At 46.7% G+C, this 14,220-nt stretch overlaps 1 protein-coding gene across 7 annotated transcripts in view; it reads left to right on the top strand.

Moving 5' to 3' along the window:
* LOC130190558 (nuclear factor 1 X-type-like) overlaps nt 1–14,220 on the top strand; it is a 110,238-nt gene that overhangs the window by 75,042 nt on the left and 20,976 nt on the right. For 4 of the 7 annotated variants that reach the window (XM_056410023.1, XM_056410024.1, XM_056410019.1 and 1 more), the window contains 5 exons: nt 11,453–11,515; nt 11,869–11,943; nt 12,074–12,197; nt 12,700–12,735; nt 13,083–13,210. In XM_056410023.1, coding sequence (XP_056265998.1) covers nt 11,453–11,515; nt 11,869–11,943; nt 12,074–12,197; nt 12,700–12,735; nt 13,083–13,210 — 426 coding nt within the window. The remainder of the gene's footprint in view (nt 1–11,452; nt 11,516–11,868; nt 11,944–12,073; nt 12,198–12,699; nt 12,736–13,082; nt 13,211–14,220) is intronic. The other 3 variants (XM_056410025.1, XM_056410026.1, XM_056410020.1) reach the window with 1 other exon arrangement.

Here is a 14,220-nt window from a genome sequence, read left to right as displayed (position 1 = left end):
TTGGTTAATTGAATCTCCAGCCATGCACACATAACATTCACCTGTGCTTGTGACGCTCAGCTGAATCAAAGATCACATCCAGACACAAGCACAACCTCACGGGTCGTCCATTGGGGAGACTGACTACTGGGTTGACTTCGGGCTCGCCGTGGTGCCTGGCTCCAACTCCCTCACATGACCTCACCCTTTGCCCCTCACTACTCTCCCCATCTGCCCGCACCCGGCCGTACAATGGACAAAGAGGGCCTCAAGAGTGTGTGTGTGTGTGTAACGATAATCAGCTCTCTTTCATCTCCTGCATATATTGTGTGTCTGTGGTGCGCACCATGAGCCAGACTGGTTAAGATGGCAGCTCAGCTCACTCAAGGGCACAAGTTCACCGTCTCCTCTGGCATCTCCCTGCCAACTCCTCTTCTCTCCTCTCCCTCGCTTCCTCTCTTCCGCCGCCCTCCCACATTCTTCCTGCGTGGCCTTTAATCCTCAGTCTGCGTAGCAACACTCAGACTCACCAGCCTGCACGCCAACGCGCTGCTTCCAACGCACGCGGCCGCCAACGCGGATGCATATTGACGAAGCGCAAAATGAGCGAACGTCAACCCTCGTCAACCTTGTCCAACTATGCTTTCATTGGCTCATGCGATCTGACTCTGGCTGTGATTGACCAGTATGTGTCCACACCCCTTTGTGGACACACACACACACACACGAGCACATCTAAACACACTGTTTGCTCTACTTCCTGCGTTGAGCTGTCTGGCTGGCATCATCTCCAGCTCCAGTGCCAAGGGGTCAAAGGTGACCACCGTCTGGCAGCACTAGCTCCATGTCCTTCCGCTCTTCTGTGTGTGTCTGTGTGTGTCTGTGTGTGTTGTCAACGTGACAGCGTGACCTCTTTGATCATGTTCGCTCCCCTGGAGCTTCCCTCCATGTATATATTCAATATCATATACACCGCCTTTATATGCTTCACTGTTTTCTCTCTTCTTGCCAACAGCTCCTTTCCTCTTCTCCTGCTAGCATCCGTGCTCCTCCTCTTCTTTTGATTCCCCCACACACACCCGCCTCCCACGGCCCTCTTACTTTCTGCCTCCCACCCTCCCTCTGTCCTCTTGGCACAAACTGACAGGACTGAGTCACTTGGATTGTTCTTACTTCCCAGTGAGACACATATTGTGTCAGTGTCCAGCCCCTCTGCGTGCTGTACGAGCAACACTTCCCAACACCGACAGGACGCAGCGGCGTGTGTAAATGTATATCGAAATTACGCTCTCGCGCGTTTTTTTTATTTTTATGTATGAATTCATTCTTATTATATTGAAAAAGTTATATTCCCAAAAGTGAATAATTTAGATGATGACTTTTTATGCATTCCCAGCAGAACAATTATTTTCAGATGCACTCATTCCGTCTTTGCTTTCATCGTTGCATTTCTCCCGAGCAAAGAACTTAAGAGATGCTTCGTAATTGGGTCTCTCGCTTTACAGTGCAGTGCATTCGCCCAGCTGACTTACTGACGTATTGTTATGTTCATAAAGTGGCACATTTGCGCCGAGTTTTCATTGAAGTGTTCCTCGGGAGAAAAAGACTTGGCTGAAGGAACAATGTTTGTTATCACTGTTATCTCAGTGGTGCTTTTGGAGGAGTTGGCAACCTTGCTCAGTATCACTTTGTGTGCGTGTGTGTTGCTGTGTGTGCGTGTGCGTCTCTGTGTTGAGGATGTTTTCTCACTCTTATCGATGTGTCCTTGGATGTGCAAGTGCACCAGCCTTCTATTAGTGCAATTCACTTTCTTTTATGTGACTTGAAAAGAAATGCAAATAGCTCGGGAGATAAACGTGAGGAAAAGAGAATAATGTGGAAAGAAATAGCACTCTACACAAATATAGTGTGAAGATGGGGAAGGAGGCGGGCAGAAAGCAGGTGGTCAACACGTCATTTGTTTTTCTTTTTTGAAATTGAAATGAATGATGTGCCGTAAACGGGTAGATAGATGAATGCGGATAAATAGACACGTGAAGTGGGACACGGGAAGAGAGAGGAATAAACACAAAGACAGTTCCAGCGCTAGAACATGGGAGAGGCTTACCTTAAAGCACCCCTCTGCTGGCCAGACAGGAAGTGTGTGTAACAGCCTCAGCACAAAGACCCACAGTGTGTATCTGGGCCAGCAGGAAGAGGGAACCGAGGGAGGAGAAATCCAAGTCTCAACACGGGCCTTCCCTCGCTCCCTCGCCTCTGTATTCAGCTCTGCGCTGCACTTTCCCTGCGACATGTCCAGCGTTCTTATTTTGCAACGCTGCACTGAACTGCTCACTTCACTGCGGTCCTCTGAAACAACACTGTCCAGCATGCGCTCACTCTGATGACCCCTGTGCATCCTCTCAGTCCCCATTGTAACTTATTTTCTCCCTGCTTCCTTCCTGCAAAGATGTTTTTCTTCTCCTTTTATTGCCCTTCTCTTCTGCCGCAAATATGTGTTCTGTCACAGTGCTGTGTCTTTCAGTTTTCATTTTCTGACGGTGCTCCCGTTCCCTTTGCGAATCTGCATTCCCCCCGAGCTCACATATCTCTCTGACTCCGCACCCTGTTCTGGCGGCTCTTGTCGCCCCTCTCTGGCTGCCTCTTTGTCTTAACGGGCCGCTCGGCTCCGGTTGGAAAGTGTCAGGCTCTTTGAACGCAACAGTGTGCGCACTCTGTGCTGGATCTTTGCTATCTCAACGCAAAATGCAGCAGGGATAAGCTCCTACTCACATCTCAATAATATTCAGGGCTCCATATTTCACTTTGATTTTATTCATGTCACATCACTCTCTCTCTCTCTCTCTCTCTCTCTCTCTCTTTGTCTCCCCTTTCTCTCCGTTTCTGGCCTGCTTCTCTCACACAGTCTAGAGAGGGAAGTCTGAGCTAGTTGAGAAGACTGGCCCAGGGCCTTGTTGCTTTATTTGCATTTCACCATGCTCTTAATGTGCCAGAAAAATGCCACCTGGTGGTGATAACCTCCTACTGCAGCCACCCATTCGGTGCGGCCGCCTCTCTGATGTTTGTATCATGTGAGAAGTAGTGGCGAGAGTATGCATGCACCCCCCCCACCCTTTCCTCCTGTTCCCTTTCTCTTTCCCTTTCCGGCCTTTGTGCAGCTGTATTTATTTGGGCTAAGCAGAGACACCGGTCCTTAACGCGCTCGGGCCCCCACGCCGGTTGACGCCTTTAAGCGGAGTGAAGATGGAGGTTGACAGGGTAATAATGCTGGTGTCAACACCGCTTACAGGACAGTTATATCAGTATCAGCTCAGCGGGGGGGACGTTCACACTCTGTTAGGCTGGGTCGTGAACCGTGCTGGGGGCCCCCAGCCTCACACACACACACACACACACACATGCAGTACACTTGAGCATCCGCTAAATGAAGCAGCTTAGATGCACATGAACGCAAAGTACTCCAACTCACATGCAGCACACACAAATTGAACACAGAATTCAGCGCGTGTACACACATTCCTGACATGTTCTCTTTAATGCGTCCTCGTGATTCCATGTAAGTGTTACTTTTTAAGTCAAATTCGTCACGCGTTAAAGAGATTTATATATTCAAATTTAATCAACTAAGTCGGGCACACTTCATATCAGAGCCTTGTGTGCTTTCTCTCCCTGACACGTGTCAGCTGAAGGAGTACATTTGTACAAGTGTGTGTGAGAGTGAGTGTGTGTGTGTGTGTGAGTGAGTGTGTGTGTGTGTGTGTCTTCTTGTGTCTGTTTAAGCAGGATTCTGTGCTCCTTGGGCCCTAGCGGTCCTTCAGGACTTTAAGCGTCCGTCCAAAAGCAAGTCTTGTCAGCACGACTCCAAAGCACAGAATCCCATTTACACTCGACTATCCATATGAATTATGAATCTGAGTTCTGTTGGAGGACCTACATTACCACGTCGCATAGCAATTATCACATAACCAAATGTGACGCTAACAGGATTGCCGGTCTACACAAATGCTACTATTTCACCACAAAGTGTCAAAAGGAAGTTACAACATATAAAATATGTTGTTGGCTCTTTTGCACAGAACTTCTGAATAAGTTCCAGGTTTGCTTTTAATATACTCTCTATAATAACCATAAAGCATGTTATAATCAGCATAAAGTTACAATAATAATACTCATACAGTGATCATACTTATACAGTGACAGTGACTTTCTTCTATGTTTTCCTAATACATTCTTCAGAATATCCTTCTGAATATACCTTATTAATTATCATATATTTCATATGTTTACATTTATAACATAGACTTTCTTATTTACATGTATAAGTATATATAAAAAACCATTACAACTCTACAGGAACCTAGAACAAGCTGGCGTGTTCTTACATACTGGCAGTGCATTGTTTCACATGCTCTGATTTCAGGAAACAAGCCATGGCATGTGTGTGGATACTAAGTCCATGACTCATACTCATCATAAAGGGGCAGAGGAGGGCAACATGAATGGCGGGAGACCACGACCAAATGTGTAGCAGTGTTGGTGTCAATGGGACATACAAGCCTAGTTAGAAGAACCCAGTCACAAACTTGTGAAACCAAGCCTGCATTATGCATGCACACACACACACACGCACACACACGCACACACACACACACACACACACACACACACACAACAGTGGATTCACACATCCTGTACTTAAGTTCATAACTCTCATGGGAAGTAATTTTACACCCTCTGTGTAAAGCGTTTGGCTTACTTTAAATGCCACAAGTGAATGAGTTCACCCTTGATTATGCGAAATATATCAGTTTACTTTTAAGCCTTTTCACAAAACTCTGAATTGTTTTTATTGCCTTTAAAAAAAGATGTGTTACAACATACCATATAGGAAGCACTTAAAATCTTTTTAATTGGTATACCTTGGGTTTTCATGCGCCCACTCTTGGAATTTCCCAAAATTGATTTTTATAGGCTATTGGGTAGCCTAATTTAATATAATCTGCCTCATTTTGGGGATTCTACCTCTGGGTCTACAACCTCATAATTAGCCTAGCTTATATTGTCGCAGCTTGGGAACACCCTGGTGACTTCACAAAGCCAATAACTTTGGATGAAACGTGTCTGGAGAAACAGTTAGCGACCCAGTTGTAGGCCCCGTGTAACCCACTGCTGCGTCTCCACCCAGTGAAGGAGACACATTATGCTGTGTGGCTGGGTCACACAGGTCCACAGTAATCTGCACTGAGGTGATGGTGGGGTGAGGATAAGAGAATGAATGGAGAGGGGGAAGAACAACGGGAAGGAGTGAACAGGATAAATAAGGAGGGGGGGCTGTATGGGCATCATGCCAGCCACATGCCCTCCACTCAGCAACCCACCCTCTCCCGATCACCCCCTCCGCCCATTCCCTGCGAGTTCATGCATGCTTTCTCGACCCATAACCCACCTCCCTTTCCCTCTCTCCCACTTCCTTTTGCTCCCGTTCCCATCCTCCATGCTCCCAGCCTTGTAATCCCCCTCTCCCTCCTCCCTCCATCCTCTCCCACTCGCTCCCATCCTCTCCCCCTCCTCCTCCTCCTTCCTCCCCTCCATCCATCTCTCGCTTTTCTTCCCATCCCTCCCCTCCGTCTCTCAGCATCCCTCTCTCCTGGGTCTCTCTCGCTGTGGTGTGGTGCTGTTGGCAGAGCGTGGGCGCAGGCGGCACACAGACGGGAGCACAGATGGGCAGCAAGCTGCGCAGGGCGGCCAGGCACACCTGCTCCACACACACACACACACACACACACACACAGAGCCCTACCACCTCGCCACACAGCCTGCCTGGCACAGTGATACAGGGACACAAACACAAATACACACAGACACAAATACATACATACATGCATACATGCATACTGACATATATCATTTGTACATCCATACGTACATACAAGTGTTTGTGCAGACATAGATTATATACTATGCAAACAGGTTTTTTCTGAAAAACATCATACCAAATTTCACTTTTAATTTTGTTTACATTTTCTTTCTTATAAGATTTAAAGTTTCACTCCAAATTAACTTAGCAGTTTATGCTTTCATTTGAAAAAGTTAAAATTATAGAGCATTACACACACATACACACACACACATACACACACACACACACACACAGTCGCAACGATAAAGAAAACTGAAACAGAAATATACTCTCAAATGACACAGACTTAAATAATTAAAGTATAAAACGGGGAAATATATATATATATAAATAATTTAAAAAATAACGTCCAATAAAAGAGCTGCATGAACATCTGTGTGGGATAGCCGGGGGGATTAGGAGGGTTTGGAACATTTTAAGCGCATTAAGGATTAAAAAAAGGTCAGAATGTTTAGCAACATACCGATAAACCTCTTAAGCGAAACCCAATTGGGAGGCTGTACCGCGTTATCCTGTGTTTTGGGGAGGAGAAGAGCAGAGGAGGGGAGAGGGGAGAGGAGGGGGAGTCGAGTTGACATTTGTTCCAACAAGGAGGGAAATGTCTGTGAACCGACAGCCTGTGCACATGCAAGTGGCTGCACACATTGCACATATGGACACACGCTGGTTTTGATGGGGCCACCGAGTACATCAGCTCACTTGTTGGTGTTTCTACATTGATGTCAGGAGTGTGCGTGCTTGTACTGCAAAGTCGCTCACAAATGGGCAGCGCTGGTTATGCATCTGTCAAACTGTGGCGCACCACTGCAGGGACCATTCTTACAATTTTTGCACCTTGACTTTTACTTTAGTTTTCGTCCCATATTTGTCATCAGCCTTCTGTTAGCATACGGTGGATGTTTGAATCTGGGGTTGTTTTCTTTTTTTCTTCTCTTCTTTTTTAACAGCTGAGCTTCAGTTCAATGCTTCGCTCCGTCTGCTCGCCACGAGGAGTGACAGACTCTTGTCTGACCCCTGTCACCAGTCGGTCAACAGCACAATCTTCACAGGTCACAGATGGATGGTTTCCGGCTGGTTGGCAAGGGTAACAGTTTGTATTTTTCTGACCCAGGAGATCAACAGTTCAGCAGGCAATTAGTCGAAAGTAATAGAGCAGTGAAGAGAATAAATAGAAGATATGGTGGGGTTTCAGTATGGGTAGTTGCTTGGAGAAGACCGGATGAGAATGTCACATAAAATCCCCCCCCAAGAAAATAAAACAATGAGGAGGAGAATGTAGTGCAGATTGAATTGATGCAGAGGAAGGCCACAGAAATGTGTGCCGGATGTCAGAGGGGTGGTACGGGGTTGTGAGAGAGAGAGAGAGAGCACCCACAGTGTGTGTGGTGGGGGGTACAGCACGACATGTCAAGGCCATGATGACTGGGGTTATGTTGATTGCGGTGAGGGTCATGAGATTCGCCCCGGAGCCTGCAGGGAAACTATTCAGCACCCAATGATGGCAGCGGTCGCGATGCTGCTGCCACAACAGTTAGAAAGCAGACTCGCCATCCAGCAAGCCGGGGTGTATCAACTTGCTGTGTGCTGAAGGGCTAACGCCCTTGCAACATTTGCTCCTGTTTCTTGCTACTTGTCAAATTTTGGTTGCGTATCAGCGCACGCTTTGCCCGCCAACTGCTACCAAAATTATCCCAGCCTTTTCATCTTACTGGAACTGGATCTCGCTGCCTTCACCAGTCCCTCGTTTACTTTTGGCTCAGCAATACAGAGCAAGATGTAGTTGTGCAGAAGCATGACTTTTCAGATGTTCTTTATTCGTATAAATGGCCGGAAATGTTTGCCTTGCTTACTCTTGGCTTCAGAATTCTCTCCCTCGCTGGAAAGGTGTATCACGCCAATTTCCCACCGGGAAAATCATATGAGTGCAAAAGTGACAAATTTAGCTTGAAACAAAAATCGTAGTTATTGAATTGTGTTTCAGTCTTAACATCTGACTTGAATAGTATTTGTAACCAGGTTGGTGGGGAAAGCCAAGTTTCTGCTCAGGACTGTGACACCCTATTGCCCCAAACTGTTTCATATACTGAACCACGTGGAGTCGATTTTGTCAATCCAGTGCCGGGTGGGACCCAAAGTACAAAAGCCTCAGATGTGATGGTTCCAGTGGTAATTTCCAGACAGTTGGTTATCAAAAATGAAGCACAGCCTTACACGTGCTTCTTGTATTTGTACATCATCGGGTCAAACACTGAGCATTGTTAATCTGTGTGTATTTCTGTTTTAATACACTGGTGTGAGGGGGCTGCCGGGTAGGCTGAAAGGTTTGAGGTTTGAGATGGGGTTGCTGGTGGTGGAGGTGGAGGGGCATCCAGAGGGGACTGCAGGACTATGATTGTGGTTGCTGAAGGGAGGGCTTTGGGGGGCTGCGGTGCGAAGATAAGGGGCTGGATGTGTGGTTGGGAGGCTGGGGAGGGGGATGCTGCTGTTGTAGGCAGCAGCTGGCAAAGCGGTGATAACCAGCAACCAGACCTCCTCTGTCTTGCCACCTTCTCCCTGTCCTCTTCCCATGTCTACACAACTATATGATGCACTGTTGGAGTCAACAGTGACACTGATTTCCAATGAATGATGGAGTACTGTTGGCTAAGCAGCCCGAGCTCAGACAACTAGACCCAGATCGGTTAAAGCTCTGGTTTCTCGCGAGGTCATCTTATTGTACAGTCTTGACAACAGTGTGTCAAGAGTTGAACTAACTCTCTCTCTCTATCTCTCTCTGTCTGTCTGTGTGCTAGAGTGAGAGAGGATATTATCAACACTAAAATGAGTTTTAAATGGAAAAAGTAGCTGTCGTGCTGTAAACCAACTTGTATCCTTCGTCGTCCGTACTCTGAGAGTGATTTGGCCGGTTGAGGGCTGGAGGTGATGTTGAGGACAGCTATCAGTGTCACTGCCACTGCACATGTTCTCCCTGACAGTCTCTTATCTACCACGAGCCTCGGTTTTCACTCCTTGGTCTCCCACACCTCTGCAATAGCAGAACATGTTGGGGTGATGAGAGGCCAACAGTACGCCATTTAAGAAAACAGTAAGGGCAAGTTTAGGTTTTTTTCTAATCGGGATATCTTCACATTGAATTGAATGTGTTCAAAACGGATTGCGTGACATACGCGAAGTTGTAAAAAAATGCTGAAGTCAGATTGCAATGGTAATCCTGAGAAATTAACAAGAGTACCCAAGATTTTTTTAATTATCTAGTCTCGTTTTGCCAACTCTCTTCCAATGACAGTAGCGAGCAGCACCAGATCCAAACCTGAGCTCAAACCAGCAGGAAAGTCCCACTGACAGCCTGTACCTATGGGGCTTCCCTACAATGCCACTCCCCCTGAACTCAAACAACAAAACATGGCTATTGTTAGTAGTCACAGCTGTTGAGCCAGCAGCTTCTGGAAGGCTACATAATACAGGCAGGTAAGCCTGGCCAATCAGTACAGTCGGGTTAGTACAGGCCTGTCGCAGATTATTTTCTTTTGTTTGTCAGAAATCGGATACATTAATTGCTTGTCAAATGTAAAGAGAATTGCCGCATCAATATCAAACATGTTTTGAAAGAAGATTATAAAAACCTGTCTTTAAGAAGGCCTTGAAATGTCGTGAGTAGATGTGAACAATATAGCAATACAAACCTCATATACAAGACGGTTTTGCTGGAGTCAGTTTTTGTACCTTGAACCTCCATCTGTGATCGGACGTTCCCTTGAAGTCTTGTGGAGGTTTGTGGCAGCAAAGCGGACCCTGCGACTTCTGCATTGGACTCGGATGTCTCTCCAGCAGACTGCACGTACAGCACGGTGGCTGTGTACCCAGTGCATGGATGGTGTGACAAATAGGGTGTTTACAATATTGTAGAGCCCTGTGGTGAAATACTACATGACGGCAAAAGGTCCAGTGAAGTCAGGTTGTTTTTCTCGACAGCTTTCATTGGCCATCATATATGTTTACTCTTGAGTGTGTACCTCAGTGTTTGTCCACGTAGGAGTGTGTGTGTGTGTGAGTGTTTAAAAGTGTCTGGGTGCGTGCGCGTCGGGGGCGCAGCCTCATATGTTTGGAGTGAGTGCCGTCAGTTAGCTGGAATGTGGCGCTACCGCCAATGCTAAGATGGCTGCCAAGCTCTAAGATGGCTGCCAGGATTACACCCAGCAAGAGAGAGAGAGACGGAGAGGAGCAGGAGATTCTGCAAAAGAAGAGAGGGAGAAAAAGAAACCCTCCTTTATTTTCCGCGCTTTCTTTCTTTCTGTCTTTCTTTCTTCCGTTCTCGCTCTCGTCCGTCTCGCCCCTCTCTCTCTCAGTGGATAAGCAGCGAGACAGGTCTGTTATTGTTTCTGTTCAGTAATCTGTGGCTTAGTGTGGCTGCAAGGCGAGTGCTGCTGGCAGGAGTCTGTGCTCTGTTATCACCTACAGCCTGCAGATAAACACCTCATTTTGCTAGCTTGCTAGCTGGCCGCAGCCTAGCAAGGCCTGAGTGGCCGTTGCATCCGGGCCCCCGCGCCTCACCGGGCCCGGAAAGGGAGCGCGCTCCTTCTCACCAACTCAGGTCACGCGGTCACAAACACAGAGGAAGCACAAACACAGCCGCCCGGGCCTTTGTTTCATCTTCATAAACATACATGCGTACACACGTTGTGAATGCACCGTCGTCAGACTCGAGTTACAGAAACCTTCTCTCGCACCCTCTTATTCCAGCCTGCAGCTCCTCCGAGTCTAATTGTGGCCGTTTGTTGCCAAGACTTGGCGTGTTTGTGTCTGCACATGCGAGTGCTTTCGTCAACCAGTCATAACAGGTGTGTGTGTGTGTGTGTGTGTGTGTGTGTGTGTGTTCGGGTCGGTGTGTGGATGTTGCTCCGCTGTCATTTGATCCCAAGAGGAAGAGTTTCGCCTCAGCACAAACAGACTCCCAGCCAGGAGTGGCATGGTCAGCCTATCACGCAGTGTGTGTGTGTGTGTGTGTGTGTGTGTCCATGCAAGGATTACAACATGTATTAAAGGAAGAAACACACATTAAAGAAACAGCTTGAGAGAGAAGGTTGTGTGGGTGTGTGTTCTTGTATGTGTGCAAGGTGCTCTGTTTACGCAGACCAAATCCCTACCAGAAAGAAGGTATTAAATAGGATTATGGCGAGGGATATGATTGCGTGGTTAGATACTAAATAGCGGCACACTAGATCATTGCACCTTAAGTCATGGGTGACAAAGGGAGACGAGAGAACATTCTTAGATACAAGACTGTCACACAAAAATGCATGAATTCACACACACGCACACTCACAAGATGTACATCATCCTCCAGCACATACTGCAAGTCCCTCTTATTTCCTCTCACACCTCAAATATCACAGTCTTGGCAGCATAGATACATATACACAGCTCTGATTCACAGAGACATTGTACACTTACCAGTATGTTTTTCATTATTTTTTCTTTTCTTTTCGTCGCACACAAACCGGATCCTAACCATGTGGCTCTTTCTTTTCTCTCCCTGTTCCCGTTTCTGTGCAGAATCCGGACAATCAGACAGCTCCAGCCAACAGGGGGACACAGACATCAAACCACCGCCCAATGGTAAGTGCACAAACACACACACACACACACACGCAAACCAACCCACAGATCTATGTCCAAACACTGTCAAATCAGCATAACATAATTGATTCCATCATGCTTATCAGTCTTAACATATTCCAATTATGGATCCAATTAGCAAACACACTCTTGCAGATGTTGATCCACAAACATAGTTGCAGATGGTCTCCCTCTCAAGGGGATGTGATTTTCAGGGTTTCTTCCGATTTCTTATTAATTTTCTTGTCTTTGTGCGAAACACAATACCATTGAATTTCTGATATCGTGTTGTTTTTCTCCAGAGCTTTTTGATTGTCTGTATGTAAGTCCTGTTCACGTAATCTTCTGTTCAGGGCACCTGAGTTTCCAGGACTGCTTCGTCACCTCAGGGGTTTGGAATGTGGCAGAGCTGGTTAGAGTGTCACAGAGTAAGCAGTAAAAAAAAAACACGTCACAGGCGGCAGCGAAACAACCACGATACTCACATTGTATACATACCGTAACTCATTCTTGCAGTCTTCTCCTCAACCCTCTTTCTTTTATTTATCTCCCTAACAGCACCCGTAGCCACGGCGTCAGGCCCTAACTTCTCATTGGCTGACCTGGACAGCAGTCCTAGCTACTACAACATTAACCAGGTGGCTCTGGGGCGACGCCCCCTCACCTCCCCTCCTTCCACCAGGTACACAGCCCCGACTCCGATTTACACACAGTCGTGTGCGGGTGTTAGGAGATGCATGTTGCTCAGAGGAAGAACCCGTGACCATTATACAAGTCCAGCTGTCCGCCATTAGTCGAGTCTAGAGACCATGTGGCAGTAGCAGTGCTACCTTAGTATGTGATTCGCTGTGAAGCCAAGGGCAGACTGGAAGGAAGTGTGAAATCACAGTAATATCTGCCAACCATATATCGCTTCCTACCGCAAGGATGACTTTACTGGCAAGGAAAATGCCCCGTTTCATTGAGCTTTCTCGCTATAAATGGCATCTAGTGCCACAGTCCACTCCTTGGAATCTGTCTGGAACCTTTTCATAAATGTGTGTGTGTCTGTGTGTGTGTGTCCCTGTTAGCTGCACTCCTCTTTATGAATGTGTGAAGGCACTTTCTACTATCTTCTCATTTGTGTCTTTTTCTTAACTTGTCTCTTTCTCTCTTCTTACCTCTGTCGTCTGCTGTCACTTTAGGTCTGATGTGGAGTTGTACGCAAACCTTCCACGGAGGTAGTTATGAACACTTACAAACTAATGAGACACGCACAGAAAGACACAGATAAAGAGAGAGAGTCTTCCCGTGTGGCTGTCTCGGCTTCCTAACTTTTCTTTTTGTTTCCTCCTCCTTCGTTCGGAGTTCTCTCGTTCTGTGTCTCTTCTGCTATTTACGAGAGTCGTATCGTTTCCGCTAAGACGCAAAGCCTCCTGAAACGTTAACGTGCTTGTTTGTGTGATTGCTTTTAAGTTGAAGTATTTTATCCTTAAACCATACATTCCCTGCCATTACATATTTAAAAGAAAGTCATGCCTCCTCTCCCATCTCTCTTTCTTCACATCCTTTCCCCCTGCGGCCTCAGCTCCAGCAAGAGGAAGTCGTTAGACGACAGTGAGCTGGAGAGCCCCACGGATGATAATTTCTACCCTGGACGCTCGCCTGCTGCCAGCTCCTCCCAGTCCAGTGCGTGGCCCAACGACATGGATGCAGGTACACATCCCCCCCCTCCCTCCTTTTTTTAAATCCAGAATTATCCCCGTCACCCACTAAGCAAGCATCATGAAACATGTTCACACTCCTGCCTCACCTTTACCTCCACCACCAGTGTCCAAACTGACTCTTCTGTCTCTTCTCTACACTCACTACCTCAATCACCTGCCTTCCCGCCGGTGATTAAAACCCTCCCCCCCTCCCCCGCCTGCCTTTAGGTCATCTACCTCAGTCTGTTTCTTTTACATTTTTATGACGACGCAGCAACACCTGAGAGCAGCTCCTAGATACCAGAGAGACGAACAACCATTAGGAGTGTTTTATATATTTAATATTGAAAGGGGTGACCCCGCTTAACTAAGGTATATTGGTCACAGTGTCTAGCACTTAAAAGAAATAGCAATTATATTAGTTTAAATTAGGGCTGTCAGCGTTAACGCGTTAATCTATGCGATTAATTTGGCCGCGTTAACGCACTAAAATATTTTAACGTAATTAACGCAACTTTGTTTACTTCCGGTGTTCGTTGAAGTTTTTACACTGTTTCCGTTTTTAAAACAATTATTTCTCCGCGAAAATAAGGAGCAGAAATCAGTTTAAACTCGTGGATGACTCAGTCGGATTTCCTCCTGCTCCTCCTTCCTCCCGTCTCCCCCTCTGATACACAGAGGAACAGAGGGGCGACGTGTCGGGGGACGCGGCGCGGAAATAACTCGTCACACGAAACCTTCAACGTGATTTGTCAATCCGTTTGTCTGTCAACATTTCGGGAAAAAAACAACCAATGAACACTCAGTAAATCACAAAGGACCTCCCACCTCACAGGTGAGGCTCATTAGCAGCCTGTCAGTCAGAGAACCAGAGACGACAAATGTGCCTCATTGAATAGAGCTGAGATTGTTCTGGAATGTTTGATGTATAACACATGGGTATGTGTCATATGAAAACGCCTTTAAAAGGTGAATTTACATTTTTTTGTAAAATGGAGACATGAGCCCAGCCTCCAGAGG

The sequence above is a fragment of the Pseudoliparis swirei genome, chromosome 24 (genome assembly GCF_029220125.1).
Source record: "Pseudoliparis swirei isolate HS2019 ecotype Mariana Trench chromosome 24, NWPU_hadal_v1, whole genome shotgun sequence".
In the NCBI taxonomy this organism is placed as follows: domain Eukaryota; kingdom Metazoa; phylum Chordata; class Actinopteri; order Perciformes; family Liparidae; genus Pseudoliparis; species Pseudoliparis swirei.
The sequence above is the reverse complement of the archived record's forward strand: the minus strand, read 5'-3'. Positions and strand labels throughout refer to the sequence as shown.